At 49.2% G+C, this 27,833-nt stretch overlaps 4 protein-coding genes across 20 annotated transcripts in view; 3 read left to right on the top strand and 1 right to left on the bottom strand.

Moving 5' to 3' along the window:
* The window catches only part of pde4d (phosphodiesterase 4D, cAMP-specific), a 124,001-nt gene extending 115,223 nt beyond the window's left edge, over positions 1-8,778 (top strand). For 10 of the 11 annotated variants that reach the window (XM_055511100.1, XM_055511097.1, XM_055511101.1 and 7 more), the window contains 9 exons: positions 1,580-1,673; positions 1,906-2,081; positions 2,161-2,259; positions 2,343-2,507; positions 2,720-2,819; positions 4,290-4,444; positions 4,556-4,678; positions 4,873-5,055; positions 5,139-8,778. In XM_055511100.1, coding sequence (XP_055367075.1) covers positions 1,580-1,673; positions 1,906-2,081; positions 2,161-2,259; positions 2,343-2,507; positions 2,720-2,819; positions 4,290-4,444; positions 4,556-4,678; positions 4,873-5,055; positions 5,139-5,636 — 1,593 coding nt within the window. In that variant the 3' untranslated portion in view covers positions 5,637-8,778. Of the gene's footprint in view, positions 1-11; positions 435-1,579; positions 1,674-1,905; positions 2,082-2,160; positions 2,260-2,342; positions 2,508-2,719; positions 2,820-4,289; positions 4,445-4,555; positions 4,679-4,872; positions 5,056-5,138 lie in introns of those variants that run through there. The other variant, XM_029162798.3, reaches the window with a different exon arrangement.
* A 773-nt stretch (positions 8,779-9,551) lies between these two features.
* rab3c (RAB3C, member RAS oncogene family) lies at positions 9,552-17,885 on the bottom strand. Of its 4 annotated transcripts, none has more exons than XM_029162803.3 (5): positions 17,753-17,885; positions 15,967-16,191; positions 13,822-13,940; positions 11,663-11,787; positions 9,552-11,582 (listed from the first exon to the last, which is right to left on the bottom strand). In XM_029162803.3, the coding sequence occupies exons 1-5, from the start codon at positions 17,768-17,770 to the stop codon at positions 11,392-11,394; spliced, it is 678 nt and encodes a 225-aa protein (XP_029018636.1). In that variant the 5' UTR covers positions 17,771-17,885; the 3' UTR covers positions 9,552-11,391. The 4 variants fall into 4 exon arrangements, with proteins under 4 accessions (XP_029018636.1, XP_029018638.1, XP_055367078.1 ...); XM_029162805.3 differs by lacking the exon at positions 17,753-17,885 and adding an exon at positions 17,304-17,430; XM_055511103.1 differs by lacking the exon at positions 17,753-17,885 and adding an exon at positions 17,186-17,410 and having other exon boundaries at positions 15,967-16,276.
* Positions 17,886-18,019: 134 nt separating this feature from the next.
* Positions 18,020-21,208, top strand: si:dkey-190g11.3 (uncharacterized protein LOC567059 homolog). 4 transcript variants are annotated; one of them, XM_029163362.3, is made up of 6 exons: positions 18,027-18,117; positions 19,225-19,397; positions 19,920-20,024; positions 20,105-20,245; positions 20,327-20,377; positions 20,465-21,208. In XM_029163362.3, exons 1-6 carry the CDS (start codon positions 18,102-18,104, stop codon positions 20,648-20,650), a joined length of 672 nt encoding a protein of 223 aa, XP_029019195.1. In that variant the 5' UTR covers positions 18,027-18,101; the 3' UTR covers positions 20,651-21,208. The 4 variants fall into 4 exon arrangements, with proteins under 4 accessions (XP_029019199.1, XP_029019195.1, XP_029019197.1 ...); XM_029163364.3 differs by lacking the exon at positions 18,027-18,117 and adding an exon at positions 18,245-18,547; XM_029163363.3 differs by lacking the exon at positions 18,027-18,117 and adding an exon at positions 18,247-18,458.
* Positions 21,209-21,861: 653 nt separating this feature from the next.
* On the top strand, positions 21,862-26,550 carry plk2b (polo-like kinase 2b (Drosophila)). Its single transcript, XM_029163361.3, has 14 exons — positions 21,862-22,087; positions 22,176-22,283; positions 22,390-22,506; positions 22,693-22,822; positions 22,924-23,107; positions 23,214-23,412; positions 23,492-23,639; positions 23,754-23,842; positions 24,153-24,285; positions 24,438-24,518; positions 24,719-24,878; positions 25,115-25,244; positions 25,358-25,468; positions 25,593-26,550. The coding sequence occupies exons 1-14, from the start codon at positions 21,902-21,904 to the stop codon at positions 25,782-25,784; spliced, it is 1,968 nt and encodes a 655-aa protein (XP_029019194.1). The 5' UTR covers positions 21,862-21,901; the 3' UTR covers positions 25,785-26,550.
* Positions 26,551-27,833: the final 1,283 nt, after the last annotated feature.

Here is a 27,833-nt window from a genome sequence, read left to right as displayed (position 1 = left end):
ATCATCAATTATTCACAGCCTCAGCAGTTTGTTCCCGTATCCAAGGGTGTCTGTGCGTGTGTGTGTTTGTAGTTATGGGATGCTCTCACTGGATTTTTGGAGCTCCACATTCTTGCCACTTCTCTCTCAGTCGGCTTTCTCTGGAACATGGGCTTGGTTCTGTGGATTTTCATTGAGCAGGAACGTGCTGCTTTGGACTGGATGCTGACTTTACACCTGATTTACAGTGAACCAAGCGCTGAAGGCTCTTTAGCTTCATGTCTTTTACTGGCAAAACCTGTGGACTGCTTGCATTTTGCTAATATCCAGCACAATTACCAATAAAACAGAATTTTTATATAAACTCTACTTTTCTGGTTTTGGACCCTTTTTCTTAATTTGTCAAAATGCCTGAAGCTAATTATTTGCTCTCTGTGTCTTGGGGATACATAAAGGTAAGATGTGGTCCTGAATTAGTGGTTAATAAATAATGAGCACATTATTTTCTTATTAAACTATCATAATGTGAAATAGTACAAAATGAATTAATGGATTTAATCTCTGCCCCCTGTATAATAATGCTTTGTGGGTGCAATGACGTATTCATTTGTGTGAACGCAGCAGCATGTATCACATGAAAACACATCCTCAGTACATTTTTTTAGAGATTATAGGTTTAAAAGCAGTAGTATACAGTTTTTACTAAACCTATTAATTCTGCCAGTGTGTCTGGCACAGATGGAAATAACCAGAATCCCAAACAGAGCTCTCCGCTTTAGGTCAACGATCCTCTGGGTAGTTGGGTGCTCTATATTTTCGGTGCACTGTAATGAGCCTGGTTTTCTTTTTTTTTCTGGATTTCACTACATACAATATATATCAAAGTAAACATGGCTATTTGTCTGTTTTGCATTCTATAGACTGGTATTAGAGACCACATGTTCTTTGTCCCTTCATGCTTGGTCAATGCTTACTCAGACAACACTCTGATCTATTTTAAGCTATCAGTTTGACATATAGGCTGTGTATGTATGTACAAAATATACTGTACATTTAGGTGTGATAGCACAGCGACATTGTTCAGAACTTCTATTATATTTTTCTTTTGGTCTATTGTGTGACCTGCTTTGTAACTACATTTTTTACATTGCCTTTGGAAAATCCCTGATTTCAAGCGCTCAGCTTCACATCAGTCATTTTGGTCGTTAAATCAAAAGCTGGAGCTATATTTGGATCGGCCACTCCAGTTAGACACAGGAGAGAAAAGTGAGAATGAGTGGGAGAGAGTGTGACAGAGAAAGAACTAAAGTGAAAAGAAGAAAGTGGGAAATTGGGTTACTGATTACGTACAGCACAGACACAAAAGGGGTGACTTTCCTGGGTACAGTTTCTGTGCTGTGACTGGAATCTGGTAGTAAAAGTCACTGTGCACAGGCCTGGGCTGATAAAATCAGTCGACAGATGGTTTGGTGACAGTGATTGTCCCACTGTACCTCACAAATATTTTTAAAAATCATTAAAAAAGCTTATTCAGTTTTATTTATTTAAATACATTGACATCACCTTGTATATAACGTGTGTATTTGTGTCCTTATTTCAGTTCAAGAGGATGTTGAATAGGGAGCTGACTCACCTATCAGAGATGAGCCGCTCTGGGAACCAGGTGTCTGAGTTCATCTCCAGCACCTTCCTGGGTGAGTAATGACAAAGGAAGCTAGACTCACCTGACTGGAATAAAACAAATCACCTCTAAAATGAAGGCATTAATGATTTCCCAGTTCTCCAGAGTGAATGTGTATTTTGCCAAACACACGCTCTTTAAATAATGGTGAAATTCCCTGTAAGTTTCCCGGCTGGGTTTACTTGTATATAAACCTAGTGTATAACTACTGTAAAACCCATGTTTATATCGTGGCCTGTTTCCAGATAAACAACATGAAGTGGAGATGCCGTCTCCTCAAACACAGAAGGACAAGGAGAAGAAGAACAAGCCCATGTCCCAGATCAGCGGGGTGAAGAAGCTGCAGCACTCCTCCAGCCTCACAAACTCCAATATCCCTCGCTTTGGAGTTAAGACGGAGACAGAGGATGAGCTTGCAAAGGTGCGTTTGGTACCCTAAGAAATGGTGCAAGGCGCACTGCTTCAGGGTCAAGGCTAATGTTTTGTCTTTTGTTTTTCAGGAGCTGGAACATGTGAATAAATGGGGCCTTAATGTTTTTAAAATCTCAGAATTCTCTGGGAATCGGCCACTGACAGTCATGATGCACACAATTTTCCAGGTGATAACATTACTTCCTCAACTGTCACTACAAAGAAGCTCGTAATAGCCTGACTCAATGTCTTATGTTCTTCTGGTTTCTAGGAGAGAGACTTGTTAAAAACATTTAAAATTCCACTTGACACCTTTATAACATACCTGATGACCTTAGAAGACCACTATCATGGCGATGTGGCCTATCATAACAACATCCATGCTGCTGATGTCACCCAGTCCACTCACGTGCTGCTATCCACCCCCGCCCTTGAGGTGAGGCACATGTGTGCACACATGCACAATACAAATGAAGAGCAATGCACTAATATGTGGGCGTGAGCTTTAACACGCTTCCACAATCAGCTTCAATCAACCTCCTGCTTCAATCAATGTCTCTTACTTGCAAGGATATTTTTATCCAGTGATTTGATAGACTCGTTCAAACCCCACCTTCCCCCTCTGTGCGCCGTCCTTTTTTTTTCCAGGCCGTGTTCACAGACCTCGAGATCCTAGCTGCCATCTTTGCCAGTGCAATTCATGACGTGGACCATCCTGGAGTCTCCAACCAGTTCCTGATTAACACCAGTGAGTCTAAATACAGCACTGTCTTAACAGCTCCGTCAGCAGCTCAGCGGTATTGTTCACAAATCTCACACTTACAGTACAGTCTGATGCAGGTGAGAGCATCCACTCTGTGGCCTCCGCCTCAGACGTAAAGTTTTGTATATACTGTGATCCACCTCTCCCTCAATTGTAGGAAACACACACACACACACACACATCCTTGTATTTAAGAAGTGAGGACCAGCCAAAATGCACTTTGTCCAAATGTCCTCACTTTGGTAGGAAAATCTATTCTTTCACTCTCATTTCGAGGCAAGTACAAGTAAACAGATGCACGCACACATGCATTCATGCACGCACGCACGCACAAACACACACACACACCACACACACACACACACACACACACACACACACACACACACACACACACACACACACACACACACACCATGTTTTTCTGTCAGTCACGTGTGCTGTTGTGACCTGTGATTCCAAGGGGTTCAAAGAACTGATCGATATTGAGGCACATGACCATTCAGACTAATGTGTTTTTAGAGAAAAAAAACAACCTTCCTCTTAACATTTGATGCTATCCTTCACAATACGTAGGAAAAATGACAAATAAATTCCCTGAAGACCTGAAAGCAACAAGAAGAAAACAAATGAGAATAGCAGGCCCACCACAGAAACAACCTCACACAGGGTAAAATAACTGATGCAGACTGCTCCCTCTGCTTGGAGCCTAACCATCTCACAGACTCTTGTAGGGTAGTGGCTGACTGAAGTGTCCTCCAGCTACAGACTGAACCTCTGCTATCTATGCCTTAACTGACTCACTTGTTGCTGGAGTTGCCACAAAAATCACCCTAATATGAGAGTTTCAAGTAACACACACACAAAAAACAGAATTTGGTCACCCTGTGTTTGTCTCAAACAGGAAACTCTCATGAATGCGAGTCTTGTCTCAGAGAATTACTAATACTGTATCAGAGTAGACAGAGGTCTGCTCACATACTTAGCTCACAAATGTGTCGTGCTTCCCATAAGCCCAAATGGGGAATCCCTGCAGTAAAGGCAGTGTGAGTCATCCTAGTTAGGAGCCACCACCACACTGATCTGCTGTCAGCCACAGAGCAGCAGAGCAGGATCCCCTTTCTCCTTTCTGTCACTCTGCTCCGCTGTGGCCAGCACTAATGCATCTTAATGGAAAATCTAAATACAGCTAGAGGACCTTCAAATGACCCAGAGTGGGGGAAACCATTCAGCAAAAAAACATGTTGGTGCTTTTCTTCTGCTACGTTGCCTCAGTAGATTTCTGCAGACCTAATAGCTCTAATTAGGACATGATGATCCAAATAAACAGGGTACAAGCAATACATAAATATTTTATTATGTCATTTCAAGCTTGGTTTTCTTTTTTCTTTCTTTATTTTTTTTTGGGACATTTCAAAGGCCACAAACTTAAACTAAACTGTGTTTTCCCTGCAGATTCAGAGCTGGCGCTGATGTACAATGATTCGTCTGTGTTGGAGAACCATCATCTAGCCGTTGGTTTCAAGCTCCTACAAGAAGAGAACTGTGACATCTTCCAAAACCTGACCAAAAAACAAAGACAATCACTGCGAAAGATGGTCATTGACATCGTAAGTGAAAAGATCCCTTCGATAAAGTTTATACTAGCCTTAAAGTACAGGCAAGCTCGACTTCCACTTGTTAATAAATGTGTGCTGATGAGTTGTTGTGGGTGTCCCAAGGTGCTAGCAACAGACATGTCAAAGCACATGAATCTACTGGCTGATCTGAAAACTATGGTGGAAACCAAGAAGGTGACGAGCTCCGGCGTGCTGCTGCTGGACAACTACTCTGACAGGATACAGGTCAGAACAAGCCTCCAAACAGTGACTACATGATTTGTGTGTTTTCATGCGTAGTTACTATAAAGAGCATTTGGCTTCAAAATACTTTTCCACTCAGTAGAGACGCAGCAATATGATTTATGTAAAAAAGTTGTGATGCTGAAAACTTGTTGAGAGACAATTCTGCTTTAGACTTTATTGTGTGTCATATTCAGGTTCTCCAAAACATGGTGCACTGTGCAGACCTGAGTAACCCCACCAAGCCTCTCCAGCTGTACCGGCAGTGGACGGATCGCATCATGGAGGAGTTCTTCAGCCAAGGGGACCGAGAGAGGGAGAGGGGCATGGAGATCAGCCCCATGTGTGACAAACACAATGCCTCAGTGGAGAAGAACCAGGTAACACACTCACAAGCACGCCGCGTTCCCACCTTCACTCTGCGCACATCCAAATAAACCACTCGTCTGCGTGTGTGCTGCAGGTCGGCTTCATCGATTACATAGTTCACCCCTTGTGGGAGACGTGGGCTGACCTGGTGCATCCGGATGCCCAGGACATCCTGGACACGCTGGAAGACAACAGGGAGTGGTACCAAAGCACCATCCCCCAGAGTCCCTCTCCTGCGCTGGATGAGTCCGAGGACGGCACCCGACCCCCCGGAGGGGACAAGTTCCAATTCGAGCTCACCCTGGAGGAGGATGGAGAGTCCGACACTGAGAAAGACAGCGGCAGTCAGCCGGAAGAGGAGGAGGAGGACGAGGAGGAGGAGGAAGAGGAGGAAAACAGCTGTACTGACTCTAAAACACTTTGCACGCAGGACTCTGAATCAACAGAGATTCCTTTGGACGAGCAGGTGGGGGAGGTGGAGGAGGAGGATGAGGTAGCAGAGGAGGGGGAGACCCCCTGCTCACAACCATGCGCGGTGGAGGACAAGGCAGTAGAGGAGGAGGAGGAAGAGGAGAAATCCTCAGAAACATAGCAGTTTATGAACAGCACCTGATGAACTGTTCCTCTTAGTAATGACAGATGTTTATCAATAGATTATTTTTGGGTTTTGTGAAGTCTGTCTTGGTTTTTTATACATCTGTGTTCATGGTTCCAATGCGTGCGCTGCTCTTCACAGTGGCCGATCCTCCTGTCAGCTTTGTTCAGACACACCCACGGGTACTTCAAGTTTTTTTGCACTCAGGAAAACTCTTTTCCATTCCCATTTGTACTGAAGTGCTGTGTCCTTATTTCACTTCTAAGCCTCCGCTTTCTAACTTTAAGTTTAGGACGTGGACGAGCCCCGCGCTCTTCGTCCAACACATGAACGTTTTTGCCGTGTTTCTGTGTTTTATCAAGTGCCCATACTGTACAGAGGCGGTCGTCGGCGCGTTCGAGGAGAATCTCCCTCTCGGTTAGCTCGTTTCTTTCCCCGCTACTAATTAAAAGGCGCGATATGCTGCCGTTCTGCTGAAAACCTGACGGGACACCACAGACATGAAAGCCGCAGCACGCTGGGGAGCTTTTCGAGACACACTTCTGATGTGCAAGTCTTCCTTGGAACCCTGACTGACACAAAGCTCAAATCTCAACAGCCATGATGCTGTCCCAGACCTCTTTCATTTTTGTATTGTACTGTATGTAAGATTCAGATATTTTCTAGAATTTACTTTTGCAAACCTAGGTTTTCTTTTGACGAGAGAGAACCTTTGGAAACCGATGGGCAGCGATGAGTCACAGACGTTCAGTGTTTTGAAGGCTATCCTTGATTGCATTAGGGTCGTTCTGAGGTGTTTGCACTTGCTCCAATAGCATTTAGACTACTGCTCCTGCGCCACTGTACTCGTCTTCAGTTTGTCACGTGAGTTGAGACCTTCATTTTTGTGACCGCCTGAATTCTTTACACTCATTGAACTTGTTTGTGATGTGTAAGAAGCCTTTAAAACGTATTATTGTTGCCTGCAGTTCTTTTGAACACATCCCAAGACAATGCAATGCTTTGTAGTTGATACCAGAAGCACCTTTTGTAGATGCTCGATTAGTAAGTATGCAGGCATTGTACCGGTGTTTTAAAGTGACTGGTGTGATTCTCAGCCAGTATTATGAAAGTCTTACTGTGCCCATTTTTTCTTTTCTGTCATCTTGAGGTACACAACACCTACCGCTGCATACCTGCTGATCCTCAGCCACTGTTTTCTCTTCCTTTCACATCAGCATGACTTTTTATTTTGCCACTGCGACATTTAACGCAGTTCCTGTCTTTGTTTTTGAAAAGACAATCAGCTCCATTGCGTAGTTATCATAGAAACCTCTCCTCTATGTAGATACTATAATGCACTGATTCATTCACGTATCACCACATTCATATTTGTTCACTCTAATATACTTAGGCTTTGAACGGTTCTATATCACAGCTCGGCCAAGAATCTTTCCTTTTTCCACGTCTGTCATTTATCATTTACTCTTGATGTTTTTATTTATTGGTATATTTTTATATTTGTATTTTAAGTCGGTTTTGCAATATGGTGGTACAGTAAATAGTTCACTGTAGCATAGACCACAGTACAGGCTTGCAAGTTATGCTACCCAAATACAGTACCCTTTTTTTCTGTGTACATAAAATCTAGAGAATCTACAAAAAACAAACAACACAAAAAACTTTGAATACTGCACACTGCTTTTATAAAGAGTGCTTGTTTTAACGATGTGTCATTTCAAAACCTTTTATTTAATCTTTTATTTTTTGCCAAGAGGTTGTTTTTTTCATCCTCACCCGATGCCCTTACCTGTAATAACATTTTCTGGTTTTATCGCTGTTTACAAACATATTTATTGTGCTGTATATAATATATAATTATTAATGTTATTACTATCATAATGCAGTTTGTTGTAAATTGTTGATTCTTAATCATCCCTTTTGGTGATGGCGTGGCTGTATTATGTACCTCTTGTTGAGAGAATGTTTTATTACACATGAGCTTCTGTGTAAAGACGATCCATCGACGTGTTGCTTAGCTGAGGACTGTCTCAGTCGAGAGAGGGGCAAAGCCAAATTGTTTTTTTAAAAAGAAACTGTTCCTTGGCCCATGGGCTGTGCCTTAAATTCAACTCATGTCATTTCCTTTAGCCTTCGATTCCGTTCTTTTCTAGATCTCTTTTGCTGCATTAGTGAATCTCTTGGCTTGGGTTTGGCCTGGTCTCCTTTTGTGAATCTGAAAAAAGTTGCCTTTTTACTCTCGCAGCCAAACTCGATTTGCATCAAAAAAAAAACAACCTGTCGCTGGGTACAAAATGTGTCGTCAGTGTAGAGCTTTGTAGAGATTTAGGTCGCCCACAAGTCAAAGATTTGCTTCCTGAGTGATGTGTGGCCTACAGCTGGATGTCCAAGAGTCCCATTCTCTGCAGACGCGGTCTGAACAGCCCTCCCTCCCGTTGCGTCCCGCCTCAAAGCTGGGGCTCAACCTGTTACCTGCGTCCGTCTGGTTGTGCCGCAGCTCCAAACACTGAATGGGACGCAACAGGAGCGAGACGTTGGGGCTCGACCGCGACCTGCAAAGCACAGAGGCTTAGAGACACATCTGCATGTTCAGCCACTGCTGCATTAATTACGGCTGGAACACTGACAGTGTGTTAATGACCTATGCTCGGCCCACATTTCCACTCGCATTACTTGCAATAGCCAAAACCACTGACATCTTTCTGCCTGCACAGGAGAGAGTTTATTTATATACCTGTCGTGAGAGGGGGTTGGGGATCGGGATGAGTGCATCACTGTCCCAAAACAGGGGCTCTTACTTTGACACGCATACTGTAGATTCTTAACAGCCCTGGACCAATGGAAACAGTGGGTTCTTTTATCATTATGTGTTCTATTTTTTTATGGTATGGAAGAAAAACACAAACTGTAACTTAAAAAAGGTCTTCAGGACAATTATTTTTGGGTTATGTCTTTAGAATGCCAACCTGTCTGAAAGTTTCACAGGACAATTAAAATATAATTTTAATGGATTCCTTGTTAATTGCAGTCTATTGGATAGCACTGTAGATCATTCAACTTTATGTAGAAAAACTAATAAAAAGAATGGAAAAAAAGTTTTTATATGCAATGAATTAAATAAAAGCATGGGTTGATTCTGCCTACGCGTGTGTTCCCTGTTTGATTGTGTGCAGTCGTATGTAACGACGTACAGGATGGAGGCAGAGCCGTGTCTCTGCTTTACTACTGAAGGTACAGAAGTCACAATCAAAGAGCTGCATCAGCCTTAGCCAGTCGCAGTGTTTCTAGACCATCTCATGCATGTTTATAATGTTGTAAAGATCTGTGTTTATCTCTTGGTCCTTCGCAGGAAGTGCAAGCGCTGCTGAGCTCATGGGTCGCTTTTGATCAGAATCACATGTCCAGTCTGCTGATCAGTCGTGACTGGAGGTCAAATTAACAGCTTCACACAGTAATTGGCTTCCAGGTAAATGTGCTGCAGTAAATGGTGTAATATTCCTCTGAAATGGAGTGATGTATCATGGAAATGTACTTACTGTAGTACTCACCACCCCCACCTGTGTTATGTTATTAGATTATTATTATTATTATTATTAGATAAAAGAAAGGAGTCAAATGTACTGCAGCTACAGACTTTACATAATTACATTTAATTACGTCACAGCTCTGGATTTGAGTCGTCCTGAAACGTCCGTCCTTCAGTATCTCAGATCTTGGTGCAGACACATCTCTGCAACACTAGGTGGTGTTCGCTGCCTAGAAATGAGTCGAGGTCCAGCTCCAGCAGCAGCTGCTCAGTCTGTCCTTCAAGCAGTCAACCGAGAGCCAGAGAGGGATTCCATACAGACAAATACAGTTAGTGTCAGTGTTGAGATTCGTTTGGCCTGTGAACGGTACAAAATCAACCTTGACTTGAGATCATTACAATATTTTATTTCATGGCTATTAGCATCAAATTATAGTTTCACACACATACACAGACGTACACGCGCCGAGCACGTGTACACACATATGCGCAGGGTCTTTGAACTACAGTAGTTTATGTGATTCCCTTTTCTTGGAGTTACAACAATATGGCGTGGAGGTTTCATCTCCTGACTATCTTTCACAACAACACTGCATTTCGACATGATAATACGAGTTCAGTCAACACCCAACAGTTAGCAGGAACCGAATATAGTACGTGAATACATTTGTACAAAAGGAATACACAAACGATACACTACACCACTTAACGTGTCTCTTCAGTCTGGCAGGCGCGCACACACACACACACACACACACACACACACACACACGCGGCCACGCATCCTGGGACCAAACTGTCCCTCACACACTGCGGACGGAGTCGTTGGAGAAACTATGTACAGGGTTTAATTCATAAAATATTGCACTTATTGGCCCATCGCATCTCGCAGCAAACGCTGCGACAATGCTTCTAAATCTGCAACATAGAGGATTATATACACTATCTTATTTTATAAATCTACACAGATAGTCTGGACGGACTTCATGCAATTTTTGGAGGTTTTATTACTATGCAACAAACAACCGACAATGATGAAGGAACTGTAATGGTTTGGCACAAATGTTTGACTTTTCTTAACTTAAAGGCTTCGTGGGTTTTAGAGTAGCTCCACCTCTTATACGACAGTGCACTCGTTGACCATAGCAGTGCTGCGCTCGCCCGTCGCCCGTCGCCATGATGTGTCTGTGTGGTTCCTCTCTACTGGCATATATCTCATATATGGCTGTTGATTCCATGCCAGAGCAGGTTTGGATGTCACGCACCGCGCTGTGAACGAGCGCTGGGCAGGCGGCTGAGTGGGGGCGGGGTAAGGCCTGGCTTCAGGTCAAAGGTCACCAGTGATTGCCTTCTTTTGGCAGCATGCTCACGGCATCAAAGCACAAGGGGTCGCATCAGGGGCGAGTTTAAAGAGTGGTGTTGGTGATTTACGGGGAAACCTACAGCATTAGGGGAAATACACATCTACACACAGCAAACGGTGGCAAAAGTACACAAATACACACACTGACTTCATTCCGAGAGCAAGTACGGGGGAGGGGGGGGCGACTTACAGAGGCCGAGTTGGAAATGCTAAAAGGCCACTTTTTTACCCAAGGTAGATTTTTTTTTTTTAATGACAAAGTTGCACTCGTTTGTGACTCACACTCATGCAGACCCGCACTCTTACTGAACAGTCGCACCACAAGCACGCTCGTTGAACAGAACAAAGCCGCTACATCCTATAGTGCACTAAATCAAAGATTTTGGCAGCTTCAGGAGACGTAAGAAACCAAACGATATTGTACAAAAAAATAAAAGAATTATTAAAGCACTCGTTGACTCTACTTCATCATATTGTTATTCTAGGTCTTAAAGATTTTACAAGTCTTCAGGATTAACTGTACACCTTGATTATTGATTATTTCCAGCCTCAATAAACATACGTGGTTTAAACCCATACTAACTAGCTGAAGAATGCGAATATTGTGTCTCTATATTTCACTTATTACAATAGCCTTGTCTGCTTGTCTGCGTATTTGCTCTTGATATAAGGTGATTGTGAGATAATATGACAGCGTCTTATAACTCTACTACTAAACTGGGTTTGAACTGTAGTCCAGAGAAAGCAGCACTAGCAGGAGGGACAACGCTGAGGGTGAACACAGATGCTACCGCCCGACGGGACCCGACGGGACCCGACGGGACCCGCCGGCGCCGCCCTCCGCTCCGCTCCAACGCCAGTCACTAACAGTTGCAGCCCGGCTGCTGGAGGGGCGGAGCGCTGTCCGTGAGCTTGGCCGTGGGCGCCCCGGTGGTGACGGCGGGGTCCGAGTCCAGGCTCTCGGACATCTTGTCACAAATGAGGTCGACTAGGCGTTCGAAGGTCTGCTTGACGTTGACGTTGTCCTTGGCGCTGGTCTCGAAGAACTCGAAGCCTTTGCGAGGGTGGAGATCACGCGTCAACGGGCGGCCGGTAAAAACCCAGAGAGGCAGCGGGAGCATGCGTCACACTTACCCAGCTGTTCTGCCAGCAGCCGGCCGCTGTCCACCGACACCACCCTCTCCTCCTCCATGTCGCACTTGTTCCCGGCCAGCACCACCTGCGCGTTGTCCCAGGAGTACGTCTTTATCTGAGTGGACCTGCGTGCGGTTGGAAACAAGCGCAGCATCACTCGACTCACGCAGCACTGTGTTATGTGATGCATGTGCTGGATGAGACCTTTTGGACGCTTCGCTGATAGATGGCAGACGCAGGGGCACGACCCGCCATTTGGGCCGGTCCTGAACATTGCGAAATACTTGAGTCACTGATGGCAGCAGTGGAAAGTGGGTCAGCTGCTGCTCCGTGTCCCAGATTCGTGTTTATTTTTCGCTAACTAGTTAGTTTTTGTCACAATAGGCTTCAGTCCCACCCAATTATAGGCCATGTTTCTTTTTTCCTGTTTGGCCTGATAGATATCATAGTGACACATGTTTCCACCAGGACATTTGAATCTAAATAGTTATTTAGAACTGACGTAGCCTGTGTTATAACGTGGGTGACGACAACTGTGTGATGTCACCAAGACTGGAACAAAGCTAAAGCTCCACATCTCGTTCAACGCATTGTGTCATCCAGACTGGATTATGATAATAGTCTGATTCAGTCTACCAGACTCAATCACAAAATATCAGCAGTAGGCATTTTTACTGGGCCCCATTATGGTGTATGCCATTCTCTCAAGTCAGTGGGTTTGTACAGTAACTCTCAGCGTGACTGGAGATCATGCTGGTGCTTCTAATAGAACTGAATAAAATCATTCTGTGATTTATTCTTGGCAACATCTCATATTTTACTATTAGAGTTAGCGAAATCCTTCGCAGAAACAATCTGCCCGGCCAAATGCTGCATGTATAGTAGAGTTCCTATGAATCAGCGAGGCGCTCGCTCTGCTCTGACCCCCTGCAGGCTGCACGCAATATGGACCACAATACTAAAAGTAGGGCAGCGAACATGACGCCGGCTAAAACAGGAGGCAAACAGACCGCGAGGAAGAGGACGCAACAACAAGAGTCCAGTTGTGGCGCGTGGGCCTGATTCAGCTGCCTTTAATAACACCAGGCAGCAGCGCGTCTAACAAAAGGTGCAGGATATTAAGGGTCGTTGTTGCTGGTAGAAAAAGTGGTAAATCACAGCGGGGAAGTAGTTGTTCTTGTAATCAGCACCGACGCTACGATAAGAGCTGCTTGATGACGGCGTTACAACGTTTCCCCCTTCTGTCTCTGTCACCGACAGGAAGCGAGCACGTCACCAGCTTAATTCAGCCCCAGTCAGGAAAGGAGCGGTTGCCGTAGCAACCTGTTTTTTTTCTATAACCTTGTCACAAGGAACAAGGGAAAGAGAAAAGTGGAATTAAGGCCTCGGGCAAAAGGGAGAAAAGCAGCGACGCTGGTTATGTGAAGGGTAAAAAAAAAAACAGCCGCTTGGCTCACAGCTGATGAATCGTGTCCTGTCCCACCAGTAAACACCAGTGGGTTCCATTAATTAAGATACCAATCACACAAAGTGTGTCAGACACACATAGAGCGACAATCGCTGTCTGGCTCTGACCTTTATGAGCAAACCTTTTTTTACTTGCTCACGAAAACCGGCACGCGTTTAGATATAATTCGTACGTCATGCGTCATAAAAGAGGACGTCAGCTGGAGCTCAAATGACGAGCTGCTTCCGTGACGACAGGTGGTTCCTGAAGCTGCTGCTGCTTCAGGTGAGCAGGGATCAGACGCTGGCTGATTGTTATTGTCCTGCAGTAGGTGAGAAGCAGGTGTGTGACATCTACTGCACAAAGTGTGTTTGCAGAGAATGACACTCACAAATGCTCATTCTCTGAACCACGGACATTGATTCTGCGACGTGTCCCGATCGGCGCGTTGCAGAACAGAATCCTAACCCAGAAACCCGGTTTCTGCAGCCGAGCGGGCGCGGCGCTGGCTGAACACGCTTGGGTGACTCAGCGACGAACCCGAGCAGCGACCTGGACTGGTTTCCCCTCGGTAACTGAGCCGGACACAGATGGACACGCGTCAGTCAGATGAACTGTCTGGGAGGAAGCAGGAGACGCTCCGACGCCCATGAGAATATTCTTAGAAAGGGCCCGGAGACGATGGTGTCGGACCCGGATCAAGGTGACTCACCAGTCCTGCACGGCGCCGAAGGACTCCTCGTTGGTGATGTCATACATGAGGATGAAGCCCATGGCCCCGCGGTAGTAAGCGGTGGTGATGGTCCGGTAGCGCTCCTGGCCGGCCGTGTCCTGCGTCCACACAACATGAGCACAGAAGCACAGTCATGTCCACGCTTCGCACACGCTAACAACATGCAGTGACCACATGCAGAGTCACCGAGTTCACACTGTGGGAGGACTCATTGCGCTTTGAGCCTCACTAGCTCTGCATCGATAAGATGCCAAAAACAACGGCTCCGTTTGGGCCGATTTCATTGATTCCTTCCTCCCCCTCCATAAAATAATCCCTCAGTGCCCAACGCCGTGGTGCGATGTATTCGGGGCTCATGCAGCTGACATGCAGCTCCTAGAAAAGGGGGCTAAAAATAGAAGGGGAGCGATTGAAGCGCTCGTGGCTCATTTGCAGGCTCAACAAATAGCCCCGAGGCGAAGCGGGCGCATTGTGCACAGATTGCCCTGGAAACGCCCGGCGCACAGCGGCCGCGTGCCCTCAACGGGAAGCGGAGGACATTTTGGACGGATGCTTCGAAATCCTCTGTTGCTTATATAACAAGCAGCGCCCCCCTTGTTCGCGTTGTACGCTGACGCCGCTGTTGCTGCGCCCACGAGCGTGTTCGCGGGCTCGTGTGAATCACGATGCAGGACTTCTGGCTGCTCCACTTGGCTCCGCTCGAACACGCTGTTTTCCCGCGCCGTGGCCGGAGGTCAGCGCTGACCTTCACTCCGCAGAGATGTGAATGTGCTCATCCTCAGCGCGGTGACATTCTGAGCAGCATAATGGGGGATTTTGTCTATTATTAATACGGTTGCACCAAGTCATGATACACTGTGCTCCCGTCGTCTCAGTCGCATTAACCTCCTGCTTTCTCCTGGTCTGGGACGTTTCATTACGCTATTGATCCCTGGCTGATGCTTGACAGTGACCTCTGCGCTCGCGGGCTATTTCCGTGAGCAGGTTTTCCTGTTCTCGCTTTAAAAGACGGATCAGGACGGCAATAAATATGCTGAGTCCTGCGAACCGGAGCTTCCTGAAGAGCTTCGCTTGTGCTCAGCAGATGGCGCGAAATCAATGCAAGACGCTGCCGCCTTCGAGTGGAGTCTGACACGCGGCAGACTCTCCATTCAGCACAGTCCTCATCCTCCTGGCAACGGTTTCATTCTGGTGTAATTCACTTTAGCCTAATATGACAATAGGGAGAAATCTGTGCTGCTCCATGGAAACGAATGGCGCCGCTCCCGTGATGACGCTGCCCAAAAGTCCTGCCCTCAAACGGCCAAGTGCTCGACTGACAGGTCAAAGCGGATTGAGAACGCGCCGACGAGAGGAACCTGAACGCATCGCTGAGGTATTACAAGTCCCACACGTTCCCAGGAAGGTGTTGCTTGTGTGTTCCTCCACGCTGAGCGTCAAACCAACACTTAGTCGCCTGCTGTCAGTAACGCTGACACTTCCATCTGTCTCCATCGCTACACGGCAGCGCGTCAAACCGACGCTTGCTTCAGTTAATTAGGCGCACAGATGATCGGGCACCTGTTTCCAAGACTGAGGAACAAAGAACTGAGCATATTCTAACTGGGAACCGCGATGCTCAACGGAAATTGTCTCAATTAGTCTCGGCTGTTTGTCAAACCATTGTAATGGATAATGTAAGCGGTCGTCTGGCTGTCTGTTTTTTATGGCCAATCCTACAGCTTGAAAACCTATTGATCCACAGAGAGAAACGCGGGCAGAGGTCAGGAGAAAACGGGCTCCGGGCACAGATGGACCGCTCAACGTGTCCCCTCTGTGGGACAGCGCGATGCAGGGGGGAGCCCCCTCCCCCTCTGACGCTCAGGTAGACCTCCACCACCACAGAAGCACATTTCTTTGAATTTCCCCTAATATCAACATGCAAACAGATGAACTGAATAGAAGTTTGTGGAAAAAAACATTACTGGTTTGTTACTGGTTTTGATTTTCCAAGCAGGAAGTTTGTTTAGACCATATAGTCCCATATAAAGGTTTGCTGTTACAGAACTTGAGTCTCATAAGTTTAAAATCAATAAGCTAACATTTGCCCTGCATCCGCTTTGGACCCATGAATGTGTTTCCTACCCAGATCTGCAGTTTGATCCTCTTGTCGTTCTTGTACACCGTCTTCACCTTGAAGTCGATGCCCACCGTGCTGACGAAGGCCGAGGTGAAGGCGTCGTCGGCGTAGCGGAAGAGGAACGACGTCTTGCCCACGCTGCTGTTGCCGATGATCAGCAGCTTGAACATGTAGTCGAAGTTCTGGTCGCCGCCCTCGCCCTTCCCCTTCGCGTCCTGAGTGGCAGCCATCTGCAGAAGCGCAGGGAGGGACAGCGGGACGTGAGACCGGTTCCCTGGTCTGCGTTCGGGCCGGCGAGCGAGGACGGGGGAAGCACTTTGTGGAGGCCATAGATCGGGGGAGACAGACGGCTGCGTCAGGAAAAGCAGCACGACCGACGCAGCAAGCTGATGCCCTGATGACAATTAGATAGCTGGGATGTAAAACAGCTGAGTGCGGCCGTTTGTCTTCCAACTCCTTTATAATTTACACAACCGTGGCTTTTACAAGTATTAACTTGAGTCACTACATTTTGTGTGGGCGCCAAATTAAAGTGGGCGTACTGTATAATGTATCGGAATAAAAAAAAAAAATGTGATACAACAGCTTTACATTAAACTGTAATGTCTAAATGAACAGTTGTGGGGGTGTGACTACTCTCCTGTAAAACCAGCACCTTCAGCAGACACCCAACCAGCCGTCACATCTGCTCAGGCCTGGCCTGCAAACACAGAACAGCCTCCCACCGTCCAGCGCTTCACTACACGCTGTCTGCCCTCAACCACCTAAGAGGACGAGCCCACTGCGAGCACGGTCATCTTCGCTCCACGGGGGGTGTTTTGACAAAGCCGCTGCCATTACACGTCCAGCATATGGAGCCGAGCTCATTCTGGAGCCCGTGCGGCCGTAAAAGAGGCCGGACCTCCGTCCGTCCTGCTCCGGGTTTGTCTTCGCTTCCGCGTTACGAAAATGAGCCACCATTTAAGCAGCGCGTGCAAGGACGCCGCTTTGAACACTTCAATGGCATTTACACGCACGCGCGCGCGCGCGCACACACACACACGCACACGGTCGCGCGCACACGCTAGCCAGAACCCGATATGACATGAAATTACACGATGTGGTCGCGCAGGGAGCCGCACGCCACGTAATGTTAAAACCAGCAAATCCGGCCGTTTTTTCTATCAAAGTCGGTCGCGTAAGGATTCACAACGGAAGCTGCTAAAACGCGGCGAGGAAACCAACCTGTTCTGAAGGCCTCGACTCTATCTGTGACCGCCCCTGATTTACAAAATGCGGCGTTTATATCAGTGTCTATCTCGGCGGTGATGTCTCTCTGTGGAGCGAAGACCGATTTCAGCACCTGGGAGCTGTCCCCTCCGCTTCAGATCTGGCACGCGCCCCGGAGCTGACGAGGCTGCCGCTCGGTGTAAGCAGAGGAGACGGGAGCGCGCACCGGACAAGCGCGTTTCGTGCGCCTCTCTGGCGTCACCGGCGACGACGGGAGAGGGGGGGGGGCGGTGGTCCGGTCGACGGGGGTTGTAGTTTTTGCTCTCAGCAACCGGGTCATGGAAAGCGAAAGCACGGGCAGCGATTGGACTACAATACCCAGCATGCAGCGCGTCGCAGCTGGCGACAGCTGGATGATTTACAGAGGAACCGCAGAAAAAGCCTTTGTAGTTGGGATTTTGATGAACACCATAATGTCAGTAATAGTCCCAACTCAGTATTTGGTTATAACTAGCACGTGGTGGATTGATGGTGTTTCTACCCACTCTACTGCAAATAGTCAAACCCCAGCCCACTCCTTACCTTCCCATACAAGTCCATTTTGTCCTTATTAAATAAAAAAATCACCAGTTTATTCAAAAATCCAATGCAGCAGCCAATAAACTCCCCACTGGTCACCAGAAATATAATTTATTTCAGGAAGCAGATGCAGCGCCTCCGTTTGCGTCACCCCCCCTCCCCGCCCAGAGCCAGCCCCGCCCCCGAGAGCAGGCGGCTGAGCAAATAAGAGGCCTGACTGATGAATATGATTATTGCAGGGCTTTTAACGGGAGCACGTGCGGAACGAGGCGGCGCATTTGCAATTGTAATCACAGCATCGGCCCCTTTCAGGTGGATTCTAAGACCCGGATCATTCATTTGAGAGGTGAACATGAGGGCGAGGATCGGTGGGTTCACGTCAGAGCCTGCGCTCACACTTCAATGACCGCCCTCCACTACCTCCGGTTTCTTGTCGCTCACTAGAGGCCAGCACTGATTTTAATCCTCCAGTGCGCTAAGAGCCGGCAGACACAACACACATTACATAACCGTCGGCTCCGGGGTAGAAATCTGCCGAGCGTCTCGTTTCGGCGCGTTGTCAGATATTTGATTGGTCTGTTATGAAGTTACAGGGCGGGACCTGCCGTTGACTGCACCTTGACTGGACCTGCGCGTGAGAGCGTGTTGTGCGCGTATGCGCGCGCGCGCGCGCTCTGCCAAGTGCGCAGAAGACGCGGGGGCGTTTCGGGTAGGCTGCACAAACGTGTGTGTGTCTGCAAACGGCAGGGTTGTGTGTTATAACCGGACCCACTAACGCTGCACAGTGTTCGTTTATCCGTAGGTTCCGTCATTTGCTTCAACCGTTTGTTTTTTGCGGAGTTCAAACATACGTTGAAATCCGTCCGCGTGTTTCACGGGAGCGTCTGCACCGGTTCGCTCTTCGTCAGGTTTTTATCAGGAGCCGAGCGGCGGTGAATGAACCGACCTTTTCTCTCAGAGAGTTTCATTACTGAGCGCAGTAAACAAAACTTTTCTAGAAGGTCTGTGGACGCGGCGTCCGCAGCACCACCTGCTGTTGGAAATGCTGCTGTGGTGACATTTTGTTCTTGGCAGCTCTCAAAATCTGCTGTGGTAACGATCAACAGATCTAATAACTGTAGCTCTGCACATAAATGACACGACTTGACATCTAATTGAATTTCTATTGACAATTCTATTATATTGAATATATATATTGTGTTTGAAATTGCCTGATCATGTGTGTGTGTTTGTGTGTGTATTATGGCATTCAAAATTAAAATTGGGATTAAATTCTGCGGCTGAGTTGTTGGTTTGATATCTTAATATACAGTAACCTCAAAATTATAATAAATAATTCTTATAATTATCGTTGTAAAATTGTCTGGGGCCTGTTAATAAACACTGGTAGCATTAAAAACAAACCCTGGTCGCGTGACGCTGCTTCAGAAAATCGCCAGAATTCCTGTAATTTGCTGTATTTTCATTTTCCACAGCACATTTGGTGATGGAGGACTCCATCGAGGTCATTCTGCAGGACCAGGTCCTTCCCAGCAGCAGACCCCACCCCGTGTTCTCAGCCTGCACTGGGGCTCTGCTCGCGGGCTTGTACGGAGTCTGGAGCCTCTTTGTGCTGCCTGGCTTTCGCAAAATCCCATGGAAGTTGAAGGTGCGTGTGGTTTCCTTATGTGTGTGTGTGTGTGTGTGTGTGTGTGTGTGTGTGTTTTGTGGCTTTTACCCAATGATTTTGCCTGTTTGTTAGTTAAAGATCATAACACAAGATAACATGACAGATAATTTGGCTAATGGTGCACAGGGCAAAGTCATAAAGCATAGGTATAAACAATGATCCAGTCCAACACCCTCTGTAGTTAAAAAGAATAATGGTCAGGGTGCTCTGTTTATCCACCCATATACTGTATCTCACAGCGACAGGCGAAGCTACAGTCGTTTTACTGCTTCAAGCTGCGGCTGGAAGCAGAGAGCGTGAGTAGAGATGCTGTAGCTCAGTGAGTGGGAGATCAGAGCCAAGGCTAACGTCACAGCACTCAGCAGCCCAGACTGTTGTGAGCGAGAGCCACTTCAATGGGCCTCGTGTTCAGATGAGTCAGGACTCGGGATGTGGAACAAAGTCGAGTCCAACGCGACGGCGCGGGCGTTTTGAATGACCGCCGTCCGTCCTGTGGCCCAGGTTCCTTATTTGCCCTCCAGCAAAGAGCAGACCCTGAATGCCATGAAGCTGCTCGAGGGACGCACGGGCCGCTTAGCAGATCTGGGATCAGGTGATGGAAGACTGGTGAGCTGCAGCTGCCGGCTTGTCGCCGCACCGGCCCGCGCCGCCGTCGGGCCGTGACATCACCCGCTCTCACTCCGCAGGTGTTCGCGGCCTCGTCCGCTGGGTTCCAGTGCACGGGCTTCGAGATCAACTCCATCCTGGTGGCGCTGGCCAGGAGCAGGGCCCGCTGGACCGGAGTGCCGTCCACCCGGGCGGCCTTTGTCAAGAGTGACTTCTGGAAGGTGTGAAGCCTGTTAACAGCCTGCTTTTGGGTTCAGATCCTGCTTTTATGACCTCATACGTGCCCTTTCGTGCTTTCGTAGACGGATTTGTCGGCGTACAACAACGTGACGGCCTTCCTCGCTCCAGGCGTGGTGAGTTTCCCCTCGGCTCCTTTCTTGCCGCTTCCCCTTCGAGGCGGGAGGCGGATTCATCCCCTTGACTGACTGGCTGGTTTGCAGATGGAGGCGCTCGCTGAGAAGCTGCTCGCGGAGCTCCCCGACGGCGCGCGCGTCGTCGCCTGCCGCTTCCCGTTCCCGCGCTGGCCGCATCAGGCGTCCGCCGGCGCCGGTCTCGACCAGACGTTCGCGTATGACATCGGCGCCGTGCGATCGCACCTGAGGCGTGTGCCAAGCGCAGCATGTTAAGGCGCGGCTTTGGGTTGTTTCATCCCCCACGGGTGTCGTCCACGGCATCACTGGAGATAAGGGATCATTAAAGCAGTGGGGACAACACTGGTTTTAGTTGTAGTCACTGGTGAAGAGGTTTTTTCACTTCTCTGCACTGCCAATGAACCGAATGTTGACTGGATGTGGGAGCTCTTAAAAGCTTTGACCCACTTTGATTTAGTGGAAATCTAGTTGAGTTATGTTGCTTGATATTTTTTGTTTGTTCAAAATAAGAATAAAATGTACGTTTTTGCACTGCTCAAGGCCACTCACCCACCCAGTGTGTGCTGGAGCAGCCAGTCAGCGTTAGGCCCACAGGCTTTTTATGGAGGATGATGATGGTCTGTGCCACCTGAGCCTGTAACTGGGTGGAGAGGTGGGAACTTAAGTCCGACAACCTTTTTGTCTGTGATCCAAATGTTTAGCTTTAAATTCCTGTAAAGGCTTTGTAGTTTTTATTTAGAAATTATATTTTCTTTAGCATTAAATCTAGCATTAATAAAGCTGTTATAATTTTCATAAAGAAACTACAAATGAGCTCTGTGTCTCTGTACTTTTACCGTAGCAGCTGTGCGCAATATCATGACACCATTTCCAATAGTTTTTGGTCTCTACAGTAAAACTGCTCCTACAATACAAACCTGCGACCAGTCCAAGCTTTCTACTCAAACCATGTGTGTGTGCAGTTCAGTATTGACCGTAGTGGATGAAGTAATCGTGGTAAAGCCTGTTTCAGTACCTCAACCGTCCAGACGAGGGCGCTATTGCTCCAAACAGTTTGCTACGGCACCAAGAAATAAGGAATTTAGTCAGTATGCAGAAAGCCTGTGCTTCCTGCATAGTGAATATTTTGTACAATAAATGAAATTCGGCAGTAAACTGCACAAAGTAGATTGGACCGGTTCGATGACTTAAATAGGTAAACTAGAGAACCCGTCCTACAGCGACTGATGGTGCGAACCGAGCAATGGAACCAAATCCCTGGGATTATGTTCAGACGCAAACTCCCCTCGCTGCTTTATTCCCCTTCGTGTCATGACTATGTCAGAATCATCAGCGCCGATGTGCGCGCGGGGGGATCGATATCGGGCCGACCTCATGCTCTCGTCTCGCTGACGTCAGAGGGGGGGGGGGGGGCAGACCGCGGGGCGGGGCAAGGGAGGGTATAAAGGCGCTCCGGCCTCGATCCGCGGGCTGCATTCCTGAGTAAGAGTCGAGACAGCGCAACACATGGAAGTACACAGAGGTATCGGAGCGCAACAGTCAAACAGCGGCGACATGTGCGAGACCACGCAGAGGTCCTGCGAGCCGCGTCGCAAGAGGACGGACGAGCGCAGCGCGCCCGCGGAGATGGCGAGGATAATCACCGACCCGGTCACGGGGAAGTGCTACTGCCGCGGAAAAGTTCTGGGGAAGGTAACGCGGAGCCCCGACGCCGAGGCACGCACTGGATTTACCCCGACCCGGAGACGCGGCGCGCTAACCGTGTCTTTCCTCTTTCCAGGGAGGCTTCGCCAAGTGCTACGAGATGACCGACCTGTCCACCGGCAAAGTTTACGCAGCCAAGATCATCCCGCACGCGCGCGTCTCCAAACCGCACCAGCGCGAGAAGGTAAGCGCGCCGCGCCGCGCCGCGCCGCACCGCGCCGCACCGCGCACACACGTCACGCCGGTGCCCGCACTTACAAACCATACAATTCCGTGTCTTCGCCCGTCAGATTGACAGAGAGATCGAGCTGCACAGAGTGTTGCACCACAGACACATCGTGCACTTCTATCACCACTTCGAGGACAAGGAGAACATCTACATCCTGCTGGAGTACTGCAGCAGAAAGGTGAGCGTCTGCGCTCTGCAGTCAACGTTACGATGACCCAGTCAGCAGTTTGGATCCCAGCACTGCACGAAGCAGGCAAACCCGCATAAGCACCCACAGGAAGTCACCAAATATAATGGGATTTATTTATGGAAGCGTGAACGAAGCAGCTGTGTAATCACTGGTTTCTGTCCTGTCTCTGTGCAGTCTTTAGCTCATATTCTGAAGGCGCGTAAGGTGCTCACGGAGCCAGAGGTGCGTTACTATCTCAGACAGATTGTGGCTGGACTGAAATATCTGCATGAGCAAGAAATCCTTCACCGAGACCTCAAGCTCGGTAAGACCTCGCTGCCGCGTGCGCGTCCAGATGTGCACTCGTGGACCCGCCGGCGCTCCGGTGGCACCCGCTCACGGCCCCGCCGCCCTCTTCCCCCGCAGGCAACTTCTTCGTGAACGAGACGATGGACCTGAAGGTGGGCGACTTCGGCCTCGCTGCCAAGCTGGAGCCCGCGGGCAACCGGAGGAAGACGATCTGCGGGACCCCCAACTACCTGTCCCCCGAGGTGCTCAACAAGCAGGGCCACGGCTGCGAGTCGGACGTGTGGGCGCTGGGCTGCGTCATGTGAGTGGCCAGACACCCGTTCTAACACGTCAATCCTCACGTCAGCGGCGCTCATCAGCTCACCCCCCCCCCCCCCCCCCCCCCCCCCCCCCCCCCGCCGCTGCAGGTACACCATGCTGCTGGGCCGACCGCCCTTCGAGACCACCAACCTGAAGGAGACGTACCGCTGCATCCGAGAGGCGCGCTACTCCCTGCCGTCGTCGCTGTCGCCGCAGGCCAAGCAGCTCATCGCCAACCTGCTCGCCAAGGTCCCCGAGGACAGACCCGACCTGGACCACATTCTGAGGCATGACTTCTTCACGCAGGTGAGACGTTGCTCTCGTCCCGGTGAACCCCCCCCCCCGGCAGCCGTGAACTGACCCACTTCCTGCCGCTGCGCCGCAGGGCTTCAGTCCGGAGCGCCTGCCGCCGAGCTGCTGTCACTCAGCGCCAGATTTCCATGTCTCCAGTCCCGCCAAGAGCTTCTTCAAGAAAGCTGCCGCCGCGCTGTTCGGTGGGAGGAGAGACAAGGTCAAATACTACGAGACTCTGAGTGAGTATCGTCCCCGCCACCGTCGCCATGCTTTTCCAGAGGACTGCGGTGACGCGTCGCGCTTGTTAAAAGGTCGGCCCTCTGACGTGCGTGTGCTGCCGTTGTCTATTATAGATAAGTTGACCAAAGAGGAGGAGGAGATCTACAAACTGCAGCACGACCTGGAGAGAACTGTGATCAGCCAGCAACACAAGCTTACGGAGGTAAGAGCCAACACAGGGTATTTACCACAGTGCATGCGATGATGATGATGATGATGATTCAGAAACATTATTCATAGCGCCATCAAATAAACAGGTAGATCTGAGGCATCACGGTGAGGAGAATCCGATGACTCACTCTGATGCCGTGCGGAAGTTTAAAACGAGCAGAGCTTCAGAACTCGCTGAAAGCACTTATTTTCAACCTTTAAGCCAACCACTTTGCATCTGTGGGTGACTGCTGAGTCATCGTAGGAAGAGATGATCTAAAGTCGCACATCCTGAACCCTGTCGTCACTCGTTCCCACCTCAGAATGGAAGTCCGCTTCCGCCATCTGCCGAGAGCCCGGTTGCCCCGGCAACAGAGAGCGAGTCCCCGACGATGCGAGACACCATCCGTCTGATCGTCAGGGGGAGCCTGGGGAGCTGCAGCAGCAGCAGCGAATGTGAGTTCAGCCGCGCGCACGAACGCACGCCGACTGCCAGTTACGCACGCGTAGATCTAACTCGCGCGCGGGCGTCGGCGCGCTGAGCGGTTTCTCGCCGGGCGCCGGTGTGACGTCAGGCTTAATGACCCCCTGCTGTTGTGTCTATGTAGGTCTGGAGGACAGCACCACGGGGAGCGTGGCCGAGACCGTCGCCACCGTGTTGAGGGGATGTCTGGAGAACATGCCTAAAGGTGAGTCCGCTCGCGAGCCACTACCAAGACAGGACCTGTGCATGACAGTGATGCAGCCGAGGCCTGTTATTTGTATGTGACCTTGAAATGTGTGGATCAAGGAGCAAATGAACAGTACATCATGTTCCATTCCTCTCCAGTCTGGCATTCAAGGCTCCCTCCATGGGTTCTAAACCCTCTTCTGTGCTCTCACCTCGCAGCCAACGACATCCCCCAGGACTCCAACAGCTGCAGCCTCCAGTGGGTCACTAAATGGGTGGACTACTCCAACAAGTACGGCTTCGGCTACCAGCTGTCTGATCACACCGTGGGAGTTCTCTTCAACAATGGCACCCACATGAGCCTGCTGCCCGATAGAAAGTATGCACCCTCCAATTCAGCGCTCCACCTTCGTTTGAAGTGTTCTTAGTCACGAAGTTCAGTATAATGGACAGGCTTGTTTTAACTTGATGTGCTGTGGTGCCCAGACGCATCCAGCAGGACCTGTTAGTGGTTTGGACTTAATTCAGAACTTGGTGTGACTTTTTATCTCGTGTTTGATCTGTTTGCTTGTATTTAATTGGTATTTAACTCCTTCCTCCCCTGCTTCTGTTCAGGACCATCCATTATTATGCAGAGTTGGGCCAGCGCTCCGTCTTCCCCACGTGTGAGGTCCCTCAGCACTTTGTGGGCCAAGTGACTGTGCTCAAGTACTTCTCCCACTACATGGAGGAGAACCTCATGGATGTAAGTGAATCTCTGGTATAAATCTGCCTTGCCTTTTGTCTTTGGAAGCATGAGAAGCCTATCCTGCAAGTGGAAACAGGTCTAATCCTCGTGTTCCTCCCTTGCTGTCTCAGGGCGGGGACTTGGGGAGTATGACAGACGCACACATGCCCAGACTCTACCTGCTGCAGTGGCTCAAGTCGGACCGCGCCCTCATGATGCTCTTTAATGATGGCACCTTTCAGGTATTTACTATTGCAGCCTATGCTCAGACATGCACGCTCGTTAGGATTAAGAAGATAAATTGTAATTACGAGAATGCTGGAACATGAACTAATAAATCATTCACCCTTTCATCTACCCTCTCAGGTGAACTTTTACCATGACCACACCAAGATCATCCTGTGCTGCCAGAGGGACGAGTACCTGCTGACTTACATCAACGAGGACCGCGTCTCCAAGACCTTCAAGCTGAGCTCCCTGCTGAAGTCGGGCTGTCCCACCGACCTGCGCGAACGCATGGTGTACTCGCTCAACATGCTTCTGCAGCGGTGCAGCTAAACCCGCCGCCGGACGGCGCCGAGCGGACGGACCACCGGACGGAGCTCCCGCGACGCTGCAGCGGAACGGTCGGACGGGATCCGCGCGGACCAAGGGCGGACGTGTGCGACGGGAATTAAAATTCCTGCACGGTTGCACCTTGGAGACTGAGCCGAGGTGCAGAGAGTAGATACACAGAGGCTGAAACAGAGGGAGAGGATGAAATGTAGCACAATGACTGTAGGCGACGAAAAGGGCTGATTTTGTATGTTGACGGCTAAAGGGACCGAGGATGTTGGTTTGAACGACAATGACGTGGGGGTGTTTAAGTAAAGGCCGCTGCTGGGCTGGCACCAGCTCAAATGTGTACAATAAAGTGGAAACTGTCTTCCGAGGCCGTCGGTGAACTGTGGAATATTGTAAATGATGTACAGTGTGTGTCAGTGACATGATTTGACGTGGATGCTGCACAGTTACGCTGTTTATATGGATGACTGCGCGTATGTGTGTGTGTGTGAGAGTGGGAGGGGTGTGATATCACACTAACTTCTAAAACTGTGATTTGTTCTCCTTGGTGACAGATGGGCTCAGCACATCACGCTGGGCCCTGGAGGGGCGAGAGTGACATACAACAACCGTACTAGAGGTCCTGTAGGGATCCTTTAAGAGCCATTATCACCTTGGTGGAAAACATCCTAGATAACTTATTGTGTATAAAAGTGCAGTATTTATTTATTTAATAATAAAGAGCTTTTTTGTAAAAAAAAAAAAGAAAACCTGGTCCTGAGTACTTGTCCTGCTTGTTGATGTTTGTTTCTAGACTTCCACTCTTCGTCTCGGTTTGCTATTTCAAGGAGGAACCTGATCATGAACTGTGTATCTCTGAAGCAGCTCTAATGTGACTGAGCTGCACTGGTTGGAGATTAGGTTCCATTAAACAAACCTACAGTGATCAGGCTCGTATCTGTCCAAGGACGCCAGCGCTGCGCGTTATCATCGGGCCTCTGCTCGCAACAGGAAATGGGCATTTCCCGGTGCGACGGACTCCGACACAGGCTAATGTTTGCACTGAGGCTGTTTACCCTGTGGGTCGTGACCCCCGGTGGACGGCAGCGGCGAGCGGTCGACCTCGTTTCACACAAGCGCACGCTGTCTCTGTCACACGTCACGGCCCGTTTGAATACAGGTCACCGGACGTGCAGGCGAAGCAGAGGCAGACTAATGAAGAGACACGCGCTATGTCAGCCGTTGCATCAGAGCTTTAAAGGCGAAGTGACTACAGTCATTCTTGGACATCCTCTCCCATTCACTGGCTGTCACCATGGCAACAAGCCACCACTTTCCACGTCGGCGAGGGCTGGAAATCGGTGTGGGCTGCGACTGCGCGGCTCCTCGCTGAATGTCAGCACTCGCGTCCCGTCACCCGTGCCTCCGGCTGCCCCCTGGGCCCGGCGGTGCCACCCGGCCGGCCCAGCGCCTGACAACCCCCCCCCCCCCCCCCCCCCCCCCCCCCACCCCCACCCCCACCCCCCACCCGCCGCGCTTATGTAACGACGGGACTCGAACACGCCGGAGTTCGATGTTTGAGTCATCGCTTTAGATGTTCACTCAGAATATCTGGTGCTCTTCAGAGTTCAATAATGAATGGCTCATGCATAAACATACCCACACAGACAGAAGCAGAACAGGAAGTAGCCTACAAGAGAAGCGAGCCGGAATTATTCATGACGACACCTCCAGGTCTAAGTGCGTGTGTTTTGACAGTAATGGCCCCTGGAATGGATGCTTCAGTCAAACAGAAATAGACTCGGTTATTGATGTGAAGTTTTCAGGCTCTTAAAGGCATTTTTACCGCTGGAACATCTGAGCGCAAATGGCAACTCCATCTGATGCTGTGGGTTCAACCAAAATAACAACACAATGCTGGAACAGGTACAGGAGGCCATGAGGGAGAACATATGCAGTTATGGCAGGTATCGTAATCAAAGCTTCAGGTCCAACGCTCCCTCGTCCGCGTCACTGACCTTCATGGGGACTGTTCAGACTGAGTCCTGAAAGCTTCAGTGCGAC

This window comes from Betta splendens, chromosome 9 (assembly GCF_900634795.4).
Source record: "Betta splendens chromosome 9, fBetSpl5.4, whole genome shotgun sequence".
Lineage (NCBI taxonomy): Eukaryota > Metazoa > Chordata > Actinopteri > Anabantiformes > Osphronemidae > Betta > Betta splendens.
This window is presented reverse-complemented; position numbering and strand designations above follow the sequence as displayed.